This window comes from Rhamphochromis sp. 'chilingali', assembly GCF_963969265.1.
Source record: "Rhamphochromis sp. 'chilingali' genome assembly, chromosome: 8".
Classification (NCBI taxonomy): Eukaryota; Metazoa; Chordata; class Actinopteri; order Cichliformes; family Cichlidae; genus Rhamphochromis; species Rhamphochromis sp. 'chilingali'.
In genome coordinates this window covers 21,071,043-21,092,637 of record NC_137935.1, presented here as the reverse complement: position 1 = coordinate 21,092,637, position 21,595 = coordinate 21,071,043, and the positions used below count along the sequence as shown (strand labels likewise).

General features: G+C 40.8%; 1 protein-coding gene across 3 annotated transcripts in view; it reads right to left on the bottom strand.

Annotated features, from left to right (window-relative positions):
- Window positions 1–21,595, bottom strand: part of LOC308401286 (leucine-rich repeat and fibronectin type III domain-containing protein 1-like protein) — a 204,100-nt gene that overhangs the window by 77,079 nt on the left and 105,426 nt on the right. For all 3 annotated transcript variants that reach the window (XM_080889440.1, XM_080889442.1, XM_080889441.1), the window contains exons 3-8: window positions 14,031–14,247; window positions 11,603–11,754; window positions 11,214–11,467; window positions 10,814–11,057; window positions 10,506–10,663; window positions 9,348–9,728 (exon numbers count right to left, since the gene is read on the bottom strand). In XM_080889440.1, the coding sequence (XP_080745566.1) occupies window positions 9,348–9,728; window positions 10,506–10,663; window positions 10,814–11,057; window positions 11,214–11,467; window positions 11,603–11,754; window positions 14,031–14,223 (1,382 nt within the window). In that variant the 5' untranslated portion in view covers window positions 14,224–14,247. The remainder of the gene's footprint in view (window positions 1–9,347; window positions 9,729–10,505; window positions 10,664–10,813; window positions 11,058–11,213; window positions 11,468–11,602; window positions 11,755–14,030; window positions 14,248–21,595) is intronic.

Sequence of the window (21,595 nt, the reverse complement as noted above, 5' to 3'; positions counted from 1 at the left end):
GGGAATGATATTGGTTGTAATCCTGATCTGAAAATGGTGATAAACCTAAAGGATGACATACCAGTGCAGAGAGCATATACTTCCATACCTAAGCCGCTGCTACGGGAGGTTAAAGAGTACGTGCAAGACCTCCTGGTGAAGGGATGGATAGTAAGATCCAAGTCCTCTTATGCTGCTCCCATCGTGTGTGTACGGAAGAAAGACGGTTCACTCCGTCTTTGCATAGACTACCGTCTATTGAACCAGAATACGGTTCCGGACCGACACCCACTACCTCGGATACGCGACCTGCTTGACACCTTAGGGGGATACTCCTGGTTCAGCACCCTTGATCAAGGCAAGGCTTACCACCAGGGGTTTGTGGATGAAGGCTCCCGCCATCTCACCGCCTTCACCACACCCTGGGGCCTATACGAATGGGTGAGAATCCCGTTTGGGCTCACTAATGCACCCGCCGCCTTCCAGAGAAGTATGGAAGAGATCTTAGGTTCGCTGAGGGATGACTGTTGCATACCATACCTTGACGACATCCTCTGTTACTCACAGTCTTTTGAAGCCCATGTCGAGGTGGTCCGCAAAGTGCTTCAGGTCCTACAGGTCCACGGTGTGAAGCTGCGGCCTGAGAAGTGTGAGCTTTTTAAAGCAGAAGTTCGTTACGTGGGGCGCTTAGTTAGCGCTGAGGGCGTCAGGATTGACCCAAAGGATCTGGAGGCTGTCTTGGCCCTGAAGACCAAGTCACCACAGACAGTAGGTGATCTGAGGCGGGTCCTGGGCTTCCTTAGCTACTATCGCTCTTTCATACAGAACTTTTCGAGGATAGCTCAGCCACTGTACGAGCTACTCCAGAGCAAGTCTTCAGAACGGCCCACTCGTAGCCATCAGAGTAAAACCAAAGGGCCCCAAATGCCATCAAGGGCGCCCATAGACTGGACTCCTGAGCATCAGAGGGTACTGGAACAACTGGTCGACATGCTAGTCCATCCTCCAGTGCTAGCATATCCAGACTTTGACCAACCCTTTGTTTTGCACACTGATGCATCCGAGCAGGGACTGGGCGCTGTACTCTACCAACAGCAGGGCGGGAAGTTGCGCGCCATTGGCTATGGGTCACGAACCCTGTCGCCTGCTGAACGGAACTACCACCTGCACAGTGGCAAGTTGGAGTTCCTGGCTCTTAAATGGGCAGTGTGTGAAAAGTTCAGAGATTATCTGTTCTATGCACCACACTTCACCATTTACACAGACAATAACCCGCTTACGTATATCATGAGCACAGCTAAGCTGAACGCAGTTGGTCATCGATGGGTTGGGGATTTGTCTGATTTCCGATTTAGCATCAAATACAGGCCAGGAAAAACAAACATAGATGCCGACACGCTGTCCCGCGTTCCTCTGGATGTGAACAACCTTGCGTCAGTGTGCACCGAAGAGTTGTCACATGAGGTGGTGAGAGCGGCTTGGGAGGGAGCAAGAGTAGCCCAGCAGAAAGAAGTTGCGTGGGCGGCTGTCCTTTTAGCTTCCTCCCAGGATGTCATGCTGCAGCCAGGCGCGGCTCTCCAGGAAGTCAAACCTGATGACCTGATGCAGGCACAAAGGGATGACCCCACGATGAAGGAGGTCATCAGACTTAAAGAGTCTAATGTCAGACTCAGTGAGAGTATCAGGAGGTCGTTAGAAGGATCTACTTGTAAACTCCTCCGCGAGTGGGACCGATTACACCTCGAAAGTGGAATCTTGTACAGACGAACACCCGAACGGAAACAACTAGTCCTACCTCTCCTGTACCAGCCTATGGTCTTGAAACATCTTCATGACCAGATGGGTCATGTCGGTACTGAGAGGGTCCTTCATCTCGCACGAGAGAGGTTCTATTGGCCTCACATGAAGAGGTGCATAGAGGACTACGTCACTAAGAAATGCTGTTGCATTAAACAAAAGAAACCCACAGTTCATGTGCGTGCACCCATGGGCAACCTGAAGTCCAACTCACCACTTGAACTTGTCTGTATAGACTACCTACATCTTGAGAAAAGCAAAGGCGGGTATGAATACATTTTGGTGGTGGTCGACCACTTTACACGGTTCGCTCAGGCCTACCCGACCAAGAACAAATCCGGGCGGACTGCAGCCGAGCGGATCTACAATGATTTTATACCTCGCTTCGGGTTCCCCAACAAACTCCATCACGATCAGGGGCGAGAGTTCGAAAATGAGCTCTTCCGAACTCTTGGGCAGCTCTCAGGGGTTGGTCATTCTCGGACATCCCCATACCACCCCCAGGGTAATCCTGCAGAACGATTCAACCGCACCTTGCTGCAGATGTTGCGTACCCTGACAGACAAAGAAAAGGAAACATGGAAAGATCATCTCCCACAGGTTGTACACGCATATAACTGTACTCGTCATGAGTCCACTGGTTATTCCCCACATTTCTTGCTTTTTGGCTGTCACCCCCGCCTTCCGGTCGATCTGCTGTTCGGCCTGGTTGAGGAAACTGAACCAGTGTCGCACGGGGGGTATGCTGAAAAGTGGCGTAAGAGAATGACAGAGGCCTATCAGGTTGCCACCAAAAATAGCCTCTCGGCTAGTGCTAAGGGGAAGTCGTACTATGATCAGAAGGTGAGGGGAGTGGTACTGAAACCAGGGGACAGAGTGTTGGTGAGGAACTTAGGCGAGCGGGGTGGACCTGGCAAATTACGCTCCTACTGGGAGAACAGGATATATGTGGTCAAGGAACAGGCTTCGGATAACCCAGTGTATGTCGTCCATCCAGAGGGTAATGACCAGGGAAGGACTCGGACCCTGCACCGGAACTTGCTCCTCTTGGTCAATGATTTGCCAGTAGAGTTCCCACCACAACCAACTAAACTAACCTTAAGATCGACTCACAAACAGACCAATGCTCGAGTGAGGGGTAAAGACAGGGAAGGACGGATAGAAAATGCTGAGACCTCTGATTCAGATGATGACCCGGGTAGTGGCTACTGGCTGAGGGTACCACCAATCCAGGCGGAGTTCAGAACAACCGTCCCTTCTGAGAAACAGGCTGTCAGCCAGGACAGATTGGAACCGGGGAGGCAGACGCAGGCTCAGTTTGAAGGAGGATCTGTTCTGAGCCCGAGGGATCTGGAAGAGCCAGGACGAAGGACACCTGTGATAGATGCCGAGGACATTGTTGAGAATCTGTCAGAGGTGGCTGGAGCCCACGAAGGAGGTCCATTAGGAAGAGGGGGTCCCATGGCACCTGAGAATGGAGATGAAGTTGAGACTCACCAGTGTGACCGCGAGGGGAGTAACAGTTCGGCAGCCCTTAGCTTGCCTCAGTCAGAAGTGGAACCTGAGTTACCTCGACATGAGTGCTGTGATGAGCAGGTAGGAGACTCTCAGTCTAGCTCACGTGAGGCGATCCACCCGACAGAGGCGTCCAGGCCAAATGCTCACCTATTCATCTCTAGGTCATCCAACATACCAGTCACGGCCCACTGTAAACATGGTAGATACTTACCTCGTGCCTTCGGCCACCCTGTGGCCCCCACAACCAAGCCTATCTTCATTCCAAGGCCCACCGGTCGTCCAGGTCCCATATATCTCTCTTCTCTAGCCCATATGTAGTTATTAGGAAAAAGCCCTAAACTATGGTGGTTACTTAATCCTAGAGAACCAAACATTCCTAAGTGCTTGAAGTTTTAATTTAAGGGTTTGATTATTCACTGTCCGAGATTTGACGAGAATACAGAGATTGGGAGTGTAAATTTGTTTCAAGTGTCAGGAGCCACTTTTGTTGTAGGGGAGTGTGTGGCACCCCTGTGAGGGAATGACCACATTAATATTATTTTGTGTAAAACACTCTAAAACACTCATGTAACGGGACATTTTTCATTGCTATATGTATTTATTTTCAGTTTCTTTAAGAGGATAGAAAATCCATGTAACAGGGATTCATTTTATGTTAGAAAGCAGTGAGGGCGGAACTTTGGTGCTTGCTCCGGGGTTCCGGGGTGCAGTAAGTGGAGCCCACCTTCCGCTGCTTCCTCAGACACGTTCTGGAGGAAAGCAGAGACGCATCGTGTCTTCCTTACTCCGCTCTTCACCTGCTTTTACAGGTAACATATTTGTCATCGTGGTCTTCATCCTTGGGACCCGTAACACATGATCCTAACAGCAAACCTGTGTCACTCAGCAGCAGAGAGTTAAATGGATATGCTTAGCTATGGTTTCTATTTTGTAGAACACATTTTTTTTCTCTTTCCAAATATTCTGTGCTCTTGATGGTCCTCAGCACTTTATATCATCTCCTCCAGACTGCTGCCTTACCTCCTCTCTCTTCGTGGCATTGTGCCTTATCCCTCCTAATGGATATCGACCATAGAAAGACAGAGAGAAGCTGTTCACATATGGACACAGTGGGTTGTTCCTTTTTTTTTCTTCAGCTCAAAGCTAAACTAGTGCAGCATTGATGCATTCTAATGGATGTTAATTTCACAATAACATATGGTAACATCAGACTTGGATTTTTAGCCATGATCTTATAAAAGATTTTCCATCACTCCATCCATTAACTTTTGATTATCCTTATCAGGGTTGCGGGGTGGCTGGAGGCTATCCCAGCTACCACAGAGCGAGAGGTGCGGTCTACTCTGGGTTAAAATAAAGTTTCTTTTAACAAGCAAAACAGGAAAAAAACAAAACTATTGCAATGGGTATAATTTTAGGCATACACTCACCGACTACTTCATTAGTTGCATCTTGCTAATACTGGGTTGGACCCCATTTTTCCTTCAAAACCATCTTAATTCTTTGTCCCAAAGATTCAACAAGCCTTTGGGCCATGTTGAAAGCATCACACAGTTGTTGCAAATTCATCTGTGAATCTCCTGCCATTCTGAGGGAGCGCTATTGGATTTAGATGTGGTAATTGTGGAAGCTTTTTTAGTGCAGGGAACTAAGTTTGAGATGATCTAAGCTTTGTGCCATTATATGTTACCCAGCAGCTGGATACACTGTGGTCATAAAGGGAAGAACATGGTCATCAACAATACTCAGGCTGTGGTGTTTAAATAATGCGTGGTAATAAGTGGCCCAAAGTGTGCATATCCCCCACTATTATTCCACCATCTGACCTGTTGGTACAGCGCAGGATGAATCTATGCATCATGTTGTTTATGGCAAATGTTGACCCTACCATTCAAATGTCACATGTGAATTTGAGACTAGTCAGAACAGACAACATATTTCCAATCTTCCGCTGTTCATTGTGCCTAACAAGTAACAAGTGGTTATTTGAGTTCGTCTTGCCTTCCCATCAGCTCAAAGAAAGAAGCCTAAAGAAAAGCTCAAAGTCTGCCCTTTTACTCTGACCAGAGACCTGCTGCTTACTGGATATTTTCTCTTTTACTAACCATTCTCTCTAAATCCTAGAGATGGTAGTGGAAAATCCCAGTAGATCAGCAGTTTCTGAAACACTCAGACCTGCCTTTCTGACACCAACAACTATCATGCCATATTCAAAGTCACTTAAATCACTTTTATTCCTGATTCTGATGCTTAGTTTGAACTTCAGCAGGTCATCTTGACCATGTCTACATGTTTAAATACAGTCTATGCAGTCATTACCCTGTGATTAACTGATATTTAAACAAACAGTTGAACGTGTTTACCTAATAAAGCAGTATAACAATAATGTTACATAGCATAAATACATATGATGATTTTTTAATGAATTAATTATTGTATGTAAAGATTAATACTTACTCATGAATACGTACTAACACATTGGAATTAGCTGCAATAGGATATATTTTAAAAATACATTATAAAATTACAAAGTAACTGTTTTTTCTAAAGAAACAAGGAAATATTTTGGTATGATGTTTATACCTCAATGTAGATTATTACTATGCTCCTCATATGTTAAATATATATATAACTAATAGATAGTTAAATAGATAGTTGAAGCAAAATATTTTCCATAACCACGCATCTTATCTTGCTTTAGGACCTAACATAGAACCAAGTCCGCCAGAGCTTATTGTCATATTTTTACATGCTGCAGTGCCTTTTGTGGGAGTATTTCAAGTTGCTATTCATCAATACAACCATTATAGCCTAAATTTTAACAATATGTATGCATTAAGTCCACAGTAACTACATAAATTGCAAAAAAGTGCAATAAACAAAAAAATTGAAAATCGTTTTGTTTTTGTTTTTTTAACAAATATTTCTAGTTAGAGTAATTTAAGAGGCTTAACCCTCAAAACTGTAAATACAAAAAAAGTTGTGCAAAATAGTTTCCAACCACAGGAAATATATTTTGAGCGTCTTCTTATTTTAATTTTTGACCGTTTAGCTATGTTTTACGGCTAACCGTGACCTAGGACAAGCTGATGGCATAAGATGTAAGTACAACTCCTCTGGTTTCATATGGAAAAAAAATTATTGCGCTAGCTTATGTGGCTGCAGTTCTGCCCGCTCCCACCGGTCTTAAAAAACAACAACATTACAAGGACATTTCTGAAAACCCCATTTCCATCTCACAAGTGTTGCAATTTCACAAATGAAGAGGAACTTTCTTTCTCCTGTCAGCACGAATGGATTCAATTCTGTCAAAGGTTCTTTCAAGACTTATTTCCCCCGAGACAGAATTATAACTGTTGATCAAGACTAAAAAGGCTAAATTGGATTTTAGATAATTTTGTAGAGCGGTAAAAACATTGTTGATTTACTTCTTCAACCACAGAAGACAGAGTGAAATATTTTACCATTCAATTTGTGGCTCACATAATAAATAAATAGTCCAAAATACGCATGTCAGATATTATTAAAGCCACCTGTCACTCACAACATTGCATCTAACATCTGGCAGATTTTCCAGACCTGTTGCCACGACAACTCCTTATATGTAAAAACCCCATAGAACTGAAAATAAGTAGGGCTTACCCAGGCTTTCAGAGAGACAGAGTTAGGCAATAATTTTGGTTTTTACACAGCAAGAGCGAATGTGAGAGATTCTAAGAGCACTTTAAAAAGAACAACTTAGAAACAAATTTAACTGGAACCCCTGGAAGTGATTCGTAGTAGGTAACTATGCGTTTTCCTTGAATGCCGATGAAGCAGTAGAGGGAAAGAAATCTCCCTCACTGAATTCCAAAGAAACATCCTGTATCAAAGGTATCAAAGAAACCCTTTATCAATAAAACTCAGAATATGAACCACCAACAGCAATGCATCCCTATATAAACCCAAGGCTTTAAACAATCAAAAAAATGATGGTGTGGTTTATACACCAACTTTTTTTCATCCTGCTGATATTTTTTTTCAACATGGCATTAAATGCATAGGCAGCACTTTACAATATGGTATACAAAATTGCAAGTATTTATCAAGGAGCAATTTTTTAAGAAATGAGAAGATCTGCTCCTTGAATGATGCAAATCAGATGTTTAATGTAAGCAAACTGTCAGTTTATATGTATCTAATTCAAAGTGGTGAATGTCTTCATTTGCTTATTTGAATCAGCGGGGATTATTTATTAAGGTCAAGGTTTTATTGTTCCCAAGTCTGTCTTAATTTTTGTCTTTTATGCCAAAGAACCAAAAGAATTAAGAGGGTGAGAGACAGAGAGGGTTAGAGAGAAAGAGAAAGAAAGTTGTTCCAAAGAGAATCCATCTAGGTTTTAAACTAAGCACTTGTAGCCAAACCACATGCAAATCTGAGTGCTGCTGACCTCAACTGAGGATACTGTCAGGTGGTGGAATGAATACTTCAAAGGCCTCCTGAACCTCACTAACATGCACTTAGTACAGGAAGTAATGCCTGGCCAATCACTGTGCCTGAGGTGTTTAAAAGAAAAACTCCCCTGTGGCCAAGCCCCTGGATGAGATTTTCCCTGACTTCCTTAACCCTTTAAAGCCTGTACCATGAAATAATTATCAGAAAGCTCAAATGTTTTGAAAATGGGGTGTTTAGTGAACCTCCCAATGAAATAAAAAATAGTAAAACAAATTAAAGATAGCATTGCATGTATGAGTTTTAAATTGTATCAAATTTGCTACATCAGACTTTTTTTGTTTGCATTTTATTCCTTAAAAATGTATTTTGCAATTTATTTTGGTTTTTCAGATTCACACTGGTGATGTTAATGTGTCAAAAAGACACGTATCTGGGAAGGTCTACATCTATGTGAGGTCGCTTCTGGTGTCTGTGGTCGCTGTTCCGCAAGTCATGTGGTTAGGTCATCTGTCTGAATTTAAGCTGATGATGGTCTTTAGTATCACTTGTCTAATTCTAATTATATACTATGTTTAGGGGCTGTAAAGCAGCCATAACAGTATTAAAGTCCATCTACCATCTGCTCATATTGTAGAATGCAATTGGATAAATGCACAAAGAGCACTAAACCTCAGAGTTGCAGCAACAACATAGGTCACATAGCCTGTCACAGTAAAAATCAATTCTGGGAGTTTTTTTGAGGTGAGTAATTTTAGTCTTCCAAGATCTCAGAAGACTAGAATTCGACCAAATCCCACTTAAAAGCCCTGCTGTCATAAGAATGAACATAATCATGATTTACTCATTTAATTTTGAGGTCTCATAAGAGTCTAACATGGCGTTACTTTTGTGTGATTAATATGTTTAACCACAAAATCAACTCCATCCATCCATCTTTGAAAGAATCTTTGATTCTTCTACAATTTCTATTGACATGACAGTTTGTTCTAAATAAACCATCAGAGCATGTATCTTCTTGATTCAGTCATTTCTTAACGTAATGTTCCTCCCTTTTCCACATTAACACGTTAACTATATTTGACACTCAGATCAAATCAGAGTCACATCTGACATAGTGCTGACATTGCCGTCCTCCTCAAACAAAGCCACAAAACATTTAATACTAACTCATTCATAAATTTATAATGTAAATGCTGACAAAGAAAGCATACAGCAAACTCATCAGGACAGCAATAAAGCAAACTAAATGACAACCGTTGTAACTTGTTCAACAGACATTTGTGACATTTGGCCCTTATTCCCCCGTATTCACCGTACCCAACAATGGCTCTGTTCCACCACAGATGTCTTTATCATTTCGCCTGATTAGACTTTTACGACTGGATGACACTATCATTATCATCTGCCCTCATCCTCATTGCATTTGCTGATGTCTCTTGATTAACTTACACAAAGCTGCAGATACACACAGAACCATGCATAGAAACCCATACACACACTTACAAACTCATAAAGGCAGATAGATAAATGCATTTTACTATTATGACACCATAGAAACATCAGACAGAAAATTTAAAGACACAAGGCAAATAATGAATTGACAGTGCAGACAGACAAACCTGTAAACGAGTGTGTCATCCCCAGAGCTGTTGTACTGGACTTGGAACATCCTGACTCCAGATGTAGGGGTTTGACTGCTCCATCTAATCAGGGCAGAGTTTCCTGTCAGCTCCACCAATGAAACCCTCCTGTCTGCTCCTCTTGTCTCATTGTTGGGAAGTGCAACCTTGGAGGAGGTCAGGATGTCAGAAGGGGCTGGTTCAGAAGAAGGATCTCGACTGCGGCTTGTGCTGTTTGCCAGATGGGGCATTGCTGTGACGACTAGCTCCACCCTTCCCGTGGATTCACCTGCCGTGTTTGAGGCAATGCAGGTGAAGTTTCCTGAATCCTTTAGGGATGTTACATTGATCTCTAGGCTTCCATTAGGGAAGACTAATGTTCTGAAAAAAAAGTGAAATGGAAAATGAAATATCATTAAGATAGCAATCAATTGATCGATACATGAAGTCAAATGTGAATGTTACGAAAAGTAAGCTGTCTGCTGGATTCTTATTAGATAAACTGGATATTATTATAAGGAGTATCTGATACTGACAATATCATACCACCAATATCTACGGTACGTTGACAATATTTAGAATGACTGTTATGCTAATGTTTCTAACTGTGTGCTTTGGCATAACCAAAGGTGGCACTTGACAAGAAAAATGCTACTTATGTATTTTCCTTTGTAATTTGAGTAATACAAATTACAACTGCTGAATCAAAAAAGACTTTTGAAAGAAAAGAGTTACAACACTCAAAACACTGTCAGTGATTTTATAATACATGTTTTTAATGCAAAACCATAACTAGGCACTCATACCTGTGCCAAGTGGGTTACCCAATGAAAATTTTAGCAATACATTATAGGTGAGGAGATTATGGCCTTAACAAATATTGTCCTGAACCATTTCAGATTGGCCCGCACATGTCAAGTGCCTACACCCCCCTACAATATCTGACTTTCTGACATAGCACAAAACTGGAAGAGCAGAATATTGTAAAAACTCTGTTGCATATGCCTGTGTGTTTGCCAGATGTATAGTGGCAAACTCAGTGGGCAAGTCATATTCCATAGATTAATACCACAACTTTAATTTTTCAATGAATTTACAATGTACAGGGAAGAAATGTAGTATACTGGATTAAACTAGACCATATGTTGTTGTTATTACCTGGATCCATTGGATATGAGTCGCCCTTCAGGGCTGATCCAGTGGACTTCAGGCTCAGGGTCACCATTTGCTTTGCACTTCAGACTGGCAGGCTGACCTTCCATAGCCACAGTATGAGGTGACTTTCGTGTTAGAACTGGTGGGTCACAAATAAACTCCTACCATGAAAAAAAGATAAGGTCACACTTCCAATGTCAAAGTGATATATTATTATTATTTTTGTTATAGAACAAAAAAGCCTAGTGTCAAACTTTGCCATTTTTTTCAATTACTGCATAAAATTATTAAAAAATTGCAAAAAGTATCACCTCTTCCGGTATAGTCCAGAAATACTTGGCACTAAGGTCTGGGGGAGAGGCGCACGTTTCCAGATCATCTTCTCTGGTTAGTCTCCTCAACCACAGAAGTTCACAGTTACAGTGAAGAGGGTTACCTCCAAAACTCAACACAAGAGAGGAGAGGGGGGAGCCTTTGGACTTGGCATAAACTGGGATTCTAAGGAACAATGGGTCTGGGGGAATTTTCTTTAGCTTGTTCGACGTCATGTCTAACCTGTTAAAGGACGGCATACAGAAAGAAGGGGAGGGACGGACAAGAGAAGAAGGGAGTTATTTATAAAACCAATAGGGAGAGGCAACAATATACCAATTCAATGCTGCATTTGTACATCACAAAAAACACACCATTTGCCCTTTTCTATGTCCTTACCTTGCCAGTTTGTGCAGGTTGGTGAATACTCCCTGGGGAACATTTTCTATGAGGTTATGATCCATATTTAGGGTGTTGACATTGGTTAGGCGTCCAATTGTGTCCCAGGGCACCTGGGCAAGGTTATTGTAACTAAGGTCCAGGTCTTCCAGTGTGGACAGAAAGTCATCAAAGGCATGGGGAGATATAGAGTGAAGCTGGTTATTGGCCAGGATCAGATGCCGAAGGTTGGTCAGACCTTTAAAATGGTCATCCTGGTTGTCAAAAAAGAAAAACAAAAGGCAGTGAGTGGGTGTAAGTAAGAAATGATAACGACATGTGAGTGGATTATAATAAACCAGGGATCTCTCTTTTTAATTCAATGTCATCCATCCAGCCACCCATGTTACCTTTATCACAGTTAATCTATTAGAGTCTAGGTGGAGCGCTCTCAGGCGTCGCAGGTCACTAAAAGCAGAAGGAAGAATCTGGCTGATGGTGTTTCTGGACAGGGTTAGATGCAACAAGCTGGTCATGTTGGCAAAGTCCTTTCTTCTGACAGCTGGAAACAAGCGTAATAAACACATAAAAAGACCTCATCAACAAAGTAAATTAAGAATCATTATATACTGTACACAGAGAAGTCATCAGCTGGCTCATGAACTGTAAATATGTTGAGTGGGGGGCTGAAAAGTGGAATCCCCATGACATTGGGCAATAGAGTTCCTACGCGGTAAGGAGGACATTCCCCACATAGCAAAATTGGTATGTCCCCAATCTGGCCCACACAATGTGCTTACACATGGCCCACATACCACAAGGAATGATGGCCTTTTGGTGGCCCAGATCAGGTTTGCCAGAGGTGGCCCACACATGGGCCAGCACAAGACCAGCTGCAGACACACTGGTGGTCCTGTGCTGGCCCATGTGTGGATTACCTCTGGCAAACCTGATCTGGGCCACCAAAGGTCCGCCATGTTTAAGTTGTGTGCAGCCACGGGCCAGTTGCAGACACACTGCTGGCCCAGATATCAGCCTAATGTGTACCTTTATCAAGCCATGTAATAACAACATGTGCCGAAACATAATAGTGCAAAAGTAACATGACAAAACTCTGTTCGCAGTGAATGGACTGATTCTTATATAGCGCTTTTCTACTCTATTGGATTACGCAAAATACTCTATACAACATGCCACATTCACCCAATCACACACTTTCCCTAGACTGAGTGCTTCCTAATTACATTCATAAAGTAAATTGTCACTAGGTTTTGGATAAAATGTACACAATCCTGTCAAATCTGCATTTGAAATGTTGGCAACTATAGCAGTATAGTATTGCAACATGGCATTTGGGTCTTCTAACTAAAATAGGAAAATAGGAACATAAATAGTGCCATCATTGCCAGACATGGCCCACATCTGGTTGATATACACCTCGCCATGACACCGGTCAGTCAGAAGTGCCAGCTTTATGCCAGATTCAGGGAAGACCTGTTTTCTATGGGCTTGGGGCACATAACCCAAACCACAATCGAGCCAGATATGGCATGCCATCACATAGACAGTGCCATCTATGCCAGGCCTGGTGCACATCTGGTTGACATACACCTTGCCACGACACCAGTCAGTCAGAAGTGCCTGCTTGATGCCAGATCCAGGCCAGACCTGTTTTCTATGAGCCTGGGCCACATAACCCAAACCACAATTGGGCCAGATGTGGCATGCCATCACATAGACAGTACCATCTATGCCAGGCCTGGCCCATATCTGGATGACATAAGTCTTGCCAGAAGTCAACCAGTAGTGCCAGCTTGATACCAGATCCAGGCCAGACCTGCTTGCTATGTGGGTCTGGGCAAGTCAGGTCCCTCCAGACATCAGCCAACTTTTCAGAAAATATGACTCCTCAGCCATAAAAACTATTGATTCAATTCATTTTTCTGTTCAACCAGTTGTTGGTCCATTCATGCTATTAAACTGTTCATAAAAATAAACTCCATATGTGAATGTTAATGACATTAACAACAAACCTAACAGAAGCTAGGAAGGGGAAAAGAACAAAGGTGATCGAAGAATGCAGGAGAATATACAGCTCGATAAAAGTCACAATTAATACAAGAAAAAAGTCAAATTGAAAGCAAATATATGGTGAGCAAATTCACAGAAAGATAAATAGACAAACTGACAAAATATAGAAAAAACAAAAGGCTAAATAAAACAGTTTAGGATAATAAGTAAAACCAACACATAAGAGGAAGACTGAATGTGGTTCTCTCAAACAGGGTAATGCAAAACTTAAATTAATTAAAATTTAAATGATCATTCAGGGTACTGTTAGATCTTTTTTTATAGCTTGTGTGCCTTTTGTTTTGGAGAACCTAGGAATAGAGCACTAACGGGAATCCAGATTAAAATAACAAGATAAAGCAGCACTTCAGTTCTTATAAAATAAGTATGTTTCAAAGTCACTCTTTGATATAAGCAGATGAATCATGAATGAGCTTAACTATGCTGAACCATAAATAACAAAAAAAGTATTAAAGTTAAAAAGAAATACTCAGGCTCATGAGAAAAAAATTAGTCATTGTCAGGCAGAGACAACAGAAAAGCTTCGTGACTGAAGCCAACATTTGTACTCACTGTTAACAAACTCTTCAGTTACAACCAAGTGTTCTGAAATAAGATAAATATGCTGCCAATTATCAGCCAGCCTTTTAGTTCATTTTCATGTATACAGCCAAACCAAGCAAACTCGCTGCAAAAGGCTGGAATACTAGTCAAATTTCAGAGGCATATTAAAATAATGAAATGCAGGACAGACTGGAACGCAGTTACCTGTAATAAAGTTCTCCTGAAGCCGTAGCTCCACGGTGCGTCGATCAATGGCAGCAGGAACAAACAGCAAGCCCGTCTTGGAGCAGAGGATAGCGAGAGATGGGGAAAGGCTCTGGCACATGCAGCGTTTCGGACACGGCTGTCCCCTGCATGCTGCTGCCAGCAACAGCAAAGAGAACCACAGCCGTTCCATTATCCTCCACTGGCAACAGGGTAACTGGAAGACAGAAAGGAAAGAGCAATAATTTAAAGTAGATATGATGAAGAAGCAGATATACATAAAAAGGATAATGTCAGAAAGTGGCAAACTGAGGTGAATCAAAGGTGAAGTCTGTCTTTGTTAGCTTGAAAAATCAGCCAGCCAACTGCAGGACTTTAAAAATCTAAACACTATGATTTGATTCACAGTTGGCAGTAGTCACCTTGTTGCATTTCAATACAAGTACATGCAATCGTAGTCATAGTTTACCAGACTGTGTGGCAGCCAACAGCTCGTAGGTAAGGCAATCTCCAAGCAAAATTATATTGTCCAAAAAGGTTCTCTTCTTTACAGTTTGGGTTATATGAAAAAACAAATGTGGTTCTCAAAGTGTCAGCAAAGTCATCAAGGATGCACTTCTACATGTCACAGTTTACCAAAAAAAAGAGTTCCACTCTCCCACTCTCACACCAAAAATAACTCGTGATTTTATATCTGTGTTTCAGTAGGCAGCGCTATGTTAGTCGTACCAGTTTGACTAACAGGTATATCTGTGCCATGGAAATTCTGTTCAGCAGGGGGTCTTGTCTGCTACTTCTCTAACCGGCTTCTACCTTGAAGCCTCAAAAACTCTAAAAAGAACATTATTAACAAGGCGTGACAGTCTACTATAGCATCTGAATATTTTAAATATCCAGTGTTTCCATTTATGTTAGAGTCCAAAGAGTGAATCTTATGCATTAAAAATAGAAAGCATAATACGATCATATCCTTTTTTAATGTACACAGAACAAAAATAGTAACTTGCTTACTCATAGATATCTACTTTTCTGCCACCCTTTTTTATTTGACTCTTTCTGTGGCATGCAATGTATTTCCTTCCATTAACTGATAATTAGTGCATGCCCATGTCCTGCTCTACTACTTAAATGCCATTTTAGACCATTGTTAGGTGGTTGCCAGGTAATATGATGGTGTCATTAAAATAAAAATGATATGATGCTTTTATCAGGCTGCATAATTCAATTCAATTTTATATATATAGCGCCAAATCACAACAAAAGTCGCCTCAAGGCACTTCATAGATACAGAGAAAAACCCAAAAATCATATGACCCCCTATGAGCAAGCACTTTGGCGACAGTGGGAAGGAAAAACTCCCTTTTAACATTCAGGGTAATGAGATTGTAATATGTAATATAGATTAGAGATGGCACGATACCACTTTTTTATGTCCGATACCGATACCGATATCATAAATTTGGATATCTGCCGATACCGATATGAATCCGATATAATAATAATAATAATAAATTTTATTTATGAGCGCCTTTCAAGTCACCCAAGGACACTTTACAATAGGATAAAACACTTAGTAAAACAATGGCAGAATAAGAACAATAAAATAAAGCACAAGATAAAATGAACAAACAGTGGATTCACAGTGAATATGCAGATTTGAACAGATGAGTTTTGAGTTGGGATTTAAACTGGGGGAGAGAACCAATATTTCTTATTTCAGGGGGCAGAGAATTCCACAACCTGGGAGCAGAGCAGCTGAAAGCTCTGCTTCCCATGGTGGTGAGGCGGAAGGAAGGTACAGTAAGCTGGACAGAAGAAGAAGAACGAAGTGAACGGGCAGAACAAGTGGTGGTTAACAGGTCAGAAAGGTAAGAAGGAGCGAGGTTATGAAGGGCCTTGAAGGTGAGCAGAAGAAGTATAGTGTTTTTTAATCAACAAAACTGTTTTTTAAATATCTTGCTGCATTTTGTATAAGTTCATACTCAAGTTTAAAACAACAACTACACTAAAGCTATTCTGTTATACCTGTATGCAAAAAAAAATATTTCATAGTTCAGCAATACTGATCAATCTAATAAACTTAAACCTACACCATCCTCCCTATTCTGGTATTTTAAAGAGTACTTAGCATAAATATTAAGCAACCTAACTAATAGGGTTCCAACTCCCAGCAACAACAAAAATAAAAAAATAAAAAAATAGGGAACCACCCCTCACGCTCCACCTCATGATGCTTAATCGACGTAATCAACCTTAATTTGATGCAGTGTGAAAAAAAATGCACAGAAATCAATTATTTTTCAAGAAATATTAAATAGATTCAACATCTTTCTTCAACAAAATTGCAGACTGCACAGATGGTACCTTCCCAAAGGAAAAAGTACTATAGCTTACTAGGGTATTGTAACGGTGGACCCAAGAAATACCAGCCGGAGCGACTTTTGACAGTGCAGAACTTTTTATTAAGCTCGGGTTGTAGTGGACACATGTACTCCGCGCTCTCTTTCTCTGCTGTCACGTTCCTTCTCCGTCTGTCACTGCCAACACATAAAGAGACACAATCACTGTCAGATCCCAGCACACCTGTTCACCCCGCCCCTGCGCCGCCCCGGGAGCTCACTGCGTCACGCCTCCTCTGCAGCTGGCCAAGGACCACACCCACGCCACAGGTATATATATATTAGACTTAATAGTCACTATATACAGTAATTGACTTCTATTCATTTTACATCAGATTAAAACTTTGGGTGTCAGATAATTATTTATTAAAAGCTAGACATTTTAAATGAGAATAAGAAAGAAAAGTATGTCTTTGTGCCCCCTTTTCCCTGTTAATGCCCTATCGGCCCCCCTGGCTAAACTTTGCTAGATCCGCCCCTGCACAGTCAGCTACGTAGAAAAAGATCCTCGAGTAGAAAGTAATATTAAATACATTCTAACAACAGCTGATCAAGCTTAAACGTGCTGCTGTTGTTCAGCCGCTGGTTTCCTCTTTCTGGTGCAAAGTGGGCCAAAAGCAAACAAGAGACACGGACTCGAGACAGAAAAGCCGATCAGCTGATCGTTAAGCAGTTTCATGATTGAAGTAGCAGCAAGAAGAGGCAGTCGCTCCATATATCGTTTGTTAAGCTTAACGCAGGAATGCTTTACAAACATTCAGAGATGGACTTACACACTTGCTTTACTTCTCTCGGGATAACTTTGTCGGAGATGAAATGCCGGGTTGCTAGCGAAGCTCCAAATGCTATCCAGACCACCGACAGGTCCCGCATGCCACAGCCGCTCTATCAGGTGATGCATACTGCTCCGACGTGCTAACGTTCTGAGGTGAGTTACGGCATGTTGCAAGTTTTGTGAGGTGCTTTTGTGATATTTAATGGATCGGATTACATTTTTTATTTTTCTCCGATATCCGATCCAGTAATTTAGGTCAGTATCGGACCGATACCGATACGTAATATCGGATCGGTCCATCTCTAATATAGATTAGAACATAATACATTTTTATAAGGTATATAAATTTGATGTCATCCAATTAAATAACACAATGCTTTTATAAGGTGTTATAGGTCCACAAATGCTAAAGGTGAGTCATTTTAACCCACTGATAGGTGGTTGCTAGACAACAGGATGATGTTGTTATATCTGATATACATAAGAACATTCAGAGGCCTAAGATGTACCTGTTTGCTAAGTATGGTTTCTCAACTCATCATAGCAGCTGACAGAGCGTTTGTTTATCACAGTAAGATTCTACTGTACCTCCCTCACATTTCCTTCATGCAACACATTATTCACATTTTTCTGTCATCGAGCCTTATATTTCATTTTCTCTTCACACTTAACTCGCTCCATTACTTCAACTACAAACCAAGATGAATGCATCACATGAAGCTCTTCAGTAATGTGCAAAATGTGATGTTACAAGTCTTACTCTGTCACTCTGCAGCCCACTATGCTCTAGCTGCTTGTCATTCAATATATTAATTCTATTCTGTTTAACAAAGGGGTAGAACCCAAGTCAAAACATAGCAATCATCATACTTCAAAAACAAGTTTACAAAAATTAAGAAAAAAGGAAAAAAAACAATTCTCTATCAGTTCATGTTTGAGAATATGAAACATAAGAACAGTGATTTAAATTGGCTGAAGCTACACAAAGTTTGCCTTTAACAATTGTAATGTGTTAATCTTTTTTTTTTCCATAAAAAAAAAAGAAAAAAAAAAGTAATGTGTTAATCTGAATCATGTATTCGTATTCTGACTATGAGTTACAGCAAAAGGAAATTTTCATTCTCTTGCTGGGACTTCAGTTTCCTTATACATATTGCCTTAATTTATCTCATGTGTACTCTGTGGCGGACAGAATCTAAACTCTGACATTGTTATTATTATTATTTTTATTTCAAGATGTTTGAAGTATTTAATTTTTAAACTGTATCAAATGTATCTTTTTTCCCTATCCAGATTGATTGTATGTCTCCTTCCTTCAAATGATATGATATCAGCTGAGTTTGGATGATACAGATCTTGATTAGAAGCCTAAAGTTTAAATGCAGTTTCTACAATTCCTGGGGCAAAAAATTGGGTTTCCCACATGGTTCTTTTAAACATGTCTCACTTCCTACCAAATTTTCATCACAGGTTTAACAGTTATAGTAATGTTGCTTACCTCTCACCACTGCCATTGCTTGAATGGACACCATGGTGACTTTTCCTTAAAAATCATGACAATAATGTATCTGTCTTTATCTACATACCACTTTCAACACTTAACAATTCTGAATGTGTCCATTCATAATAATGGGTAGCCACAAAAAAGCATTTGATTGCTCTAATACATCTCACTAGCTCTTTTTTTAATTGGCAATAAGATTAAAATAACCACGGATGGTACATTTTACATATTCGCTATACAAAAGAGACGTCCCTTGCTGAGCCTGTGTGCCTCGGGGTACTTTCTTGACAATTGAAAAGAGGCCTAAATTTTGAAAATGGTCCTCACAATAGGCTTTGTCTGAAGACTGATCAAGCTGTGAGAAACACTATTGTAAAAGTGACTGAATGAATCCCATATGTGAAAAGGGGCTCTTTCCATTTTATTGTAATGCCTCTTTAATGTGTTTATTTTCCATGAATCCTTCATGTCCTTAACCCACTCATCCAGATCCTATGTATTCATAACGTATCTTCAGTGTAATAACTGCTACACTTTGAACATTTAGATATACCTCACTTGGTTTTCTCACTCATCCAGACTATGGGGGTTTCAGGCGATTCAATTATGGATATATGTTTTTTGCTTTATGTGGAATTCAGTGGGGATGCTGGTGATGAGTCACCCACCCTTACTTACAGCCATGCCTGTTTGTCTGTAAAGAACTAATAACACCACAGAAACAAATGCAAGCTGTGTGTATTTGCTGCCACTTAGATTGGGCCATTATAATTGCTGGCAATAAATTGAAATACAATAAAAATGCTCTGCTAATGGTTTGTTAAGATACTGGTCGGAACCAGCTGAAACAGTAAATGGAGAAATTTAGGGACAAACACAAAATTAACACAAAAAAATCTGCTTTTGCTAAGTAAAACAGATCAGAAGTGATTCTAGTTGATTTCCATTTTTATTTTCTTTGTTTTGTTGGTCTTATTTCAGAACACCTGGTCGGGAAATGCTCAAAAATCTGGTCTCCACCATAATACTTTGCAGTTTACAACCACTCACAGACCAGGCCTTTCTCATCAGTTTATTCAGTCTTTTGGTGTCTGATGCTGCTCCACCAGCAGACCGCAGCAAAGCACACTGCACTCGCCACAACTGACTGACAGACAATCTCCAATATTTTGCTGTGTAATTTGAAGGATCTCATCTTCCTCCAGAAAGAAAAATTCTGCTCGTAGAGCCTCTGTGCTGGTTTTCCAGTTTAGTCTGTTGTTGATAATAATGCAAGGCCACTTGTATTCCTCCAAGATGTCAACATCAACATTCTGTGTTCCAGAACAGACATACACAACTGAAATTTGGAGGCTCGGAAGCTGAATAGGAATGGGGACAGTCACTTGTGGAGTTCCTGTACTGCACACCACCAAATCAGACATGTCACTGCTAGAGATGGACTGATCCGATATTACCTATCGGTATCAGTCCGATACTGACGTGAATTACTGGATCGGATATCGGATAAAAATAAAACAATGTAATCCGATCCATTAAATATCAAAAAAGCACCTCACAAAACTTGCGACACGGCGTAACTTGGCTCATAACCGTAGCACGTTGGAGCAGTGAGCTCACGTGATAGAGCGGCTGTGTGTATTTATAGCCTCGCTACCAAACCAGCATTTCATCTCCGATGAATTTATCCCAGAGAGAAGTAAAACAGCTTAAGCTTAACAACCGATATATGGAGCGACTGCTTCTACTTGCTGCTACTTCAATCGTGAAACTGATCAATGATCAGCTGATCGGCTTTTCTGTCGCGAGTCCGTCTCTCTTGTTTGTTTATTGCTCACTTCGCACCAGAAAGAGGAAACCAGCGGCTGAATAGCAGCACGTTTAAGCTTGATAAGCTGTTGTTAGAATTTATTTAATATTACTTTCTACACCAGGATCTTTTTCTACGCAGCTGATGGCTGGTAACTGTGCAGGGGCGGATCTAGCAAAGTTTAGCCAAGGGGGCCGATAGGGCACGAACAGGGAAAAGGGGGCACAAAGACATACTTTTCTTTCTTGTTCTCATTTAAAATGTCTAGCTTTTAATAAATAATTATCTGTATCTTACACCCAAAGTTTTAATCTGATGTAAATTGTATAGAAGTCCATTACTGTATATTGTAACTGTTAAGTCTAATATACCCTAGTAAGCTATAGTACTTTTTCCTTTGGGAAGGCACCATCTGTGCTGTCTGCAATTCTGTTGAAGAAAGAAGTTGAATCTATTTAATTATTCTTGAAAAATAATTTATTTCTGTGCATTTTTTTTCCCCACACTGCATCAATTTAAAGTTGATTACGTTGATTAAGCGTTATGAGGTGGAGGGTGGGGGGTGGTTCCCTATTTTTTTTTTTTTGCTGGGAGTTTGCAACCCTATTAGTTAGGTTGCTTAATATTTCTGCTAAGTACTCTTTAAAATACCAGAATAGGGAGGATTGTGTAGGTTTAAGTTTATTAGATTGATCAGTATGAAATATTTTGGGTGCAGTGTATTTTTTACACACAGGTATAACAGAATAGCTTTAGTGTTGTTGTTTATTTAAACTTGAGTATGAACTTATACAAAATGCAGCAATATATTAAAAAAACAGTTTTATTGATTAAAAAAACACTATATCATATTCATATCGGTATCGGCAGATATCCAAATTTATGATATCGGTATCAGACATAGAAAAGTGGTAGCGTGCCATCTCTAGTCACTGCCCAGTCTCACATACTGCAACCTATCTGTCAGACAGCGAGTAATTCATGAGAGGGAGATAATTTTACTGACTTTCTCTGTCTCTTCTCTCAATAACAGCAGCTTTCTTCTGGTTTGATTTCTCCAGCTGTTTCACAGTCAAT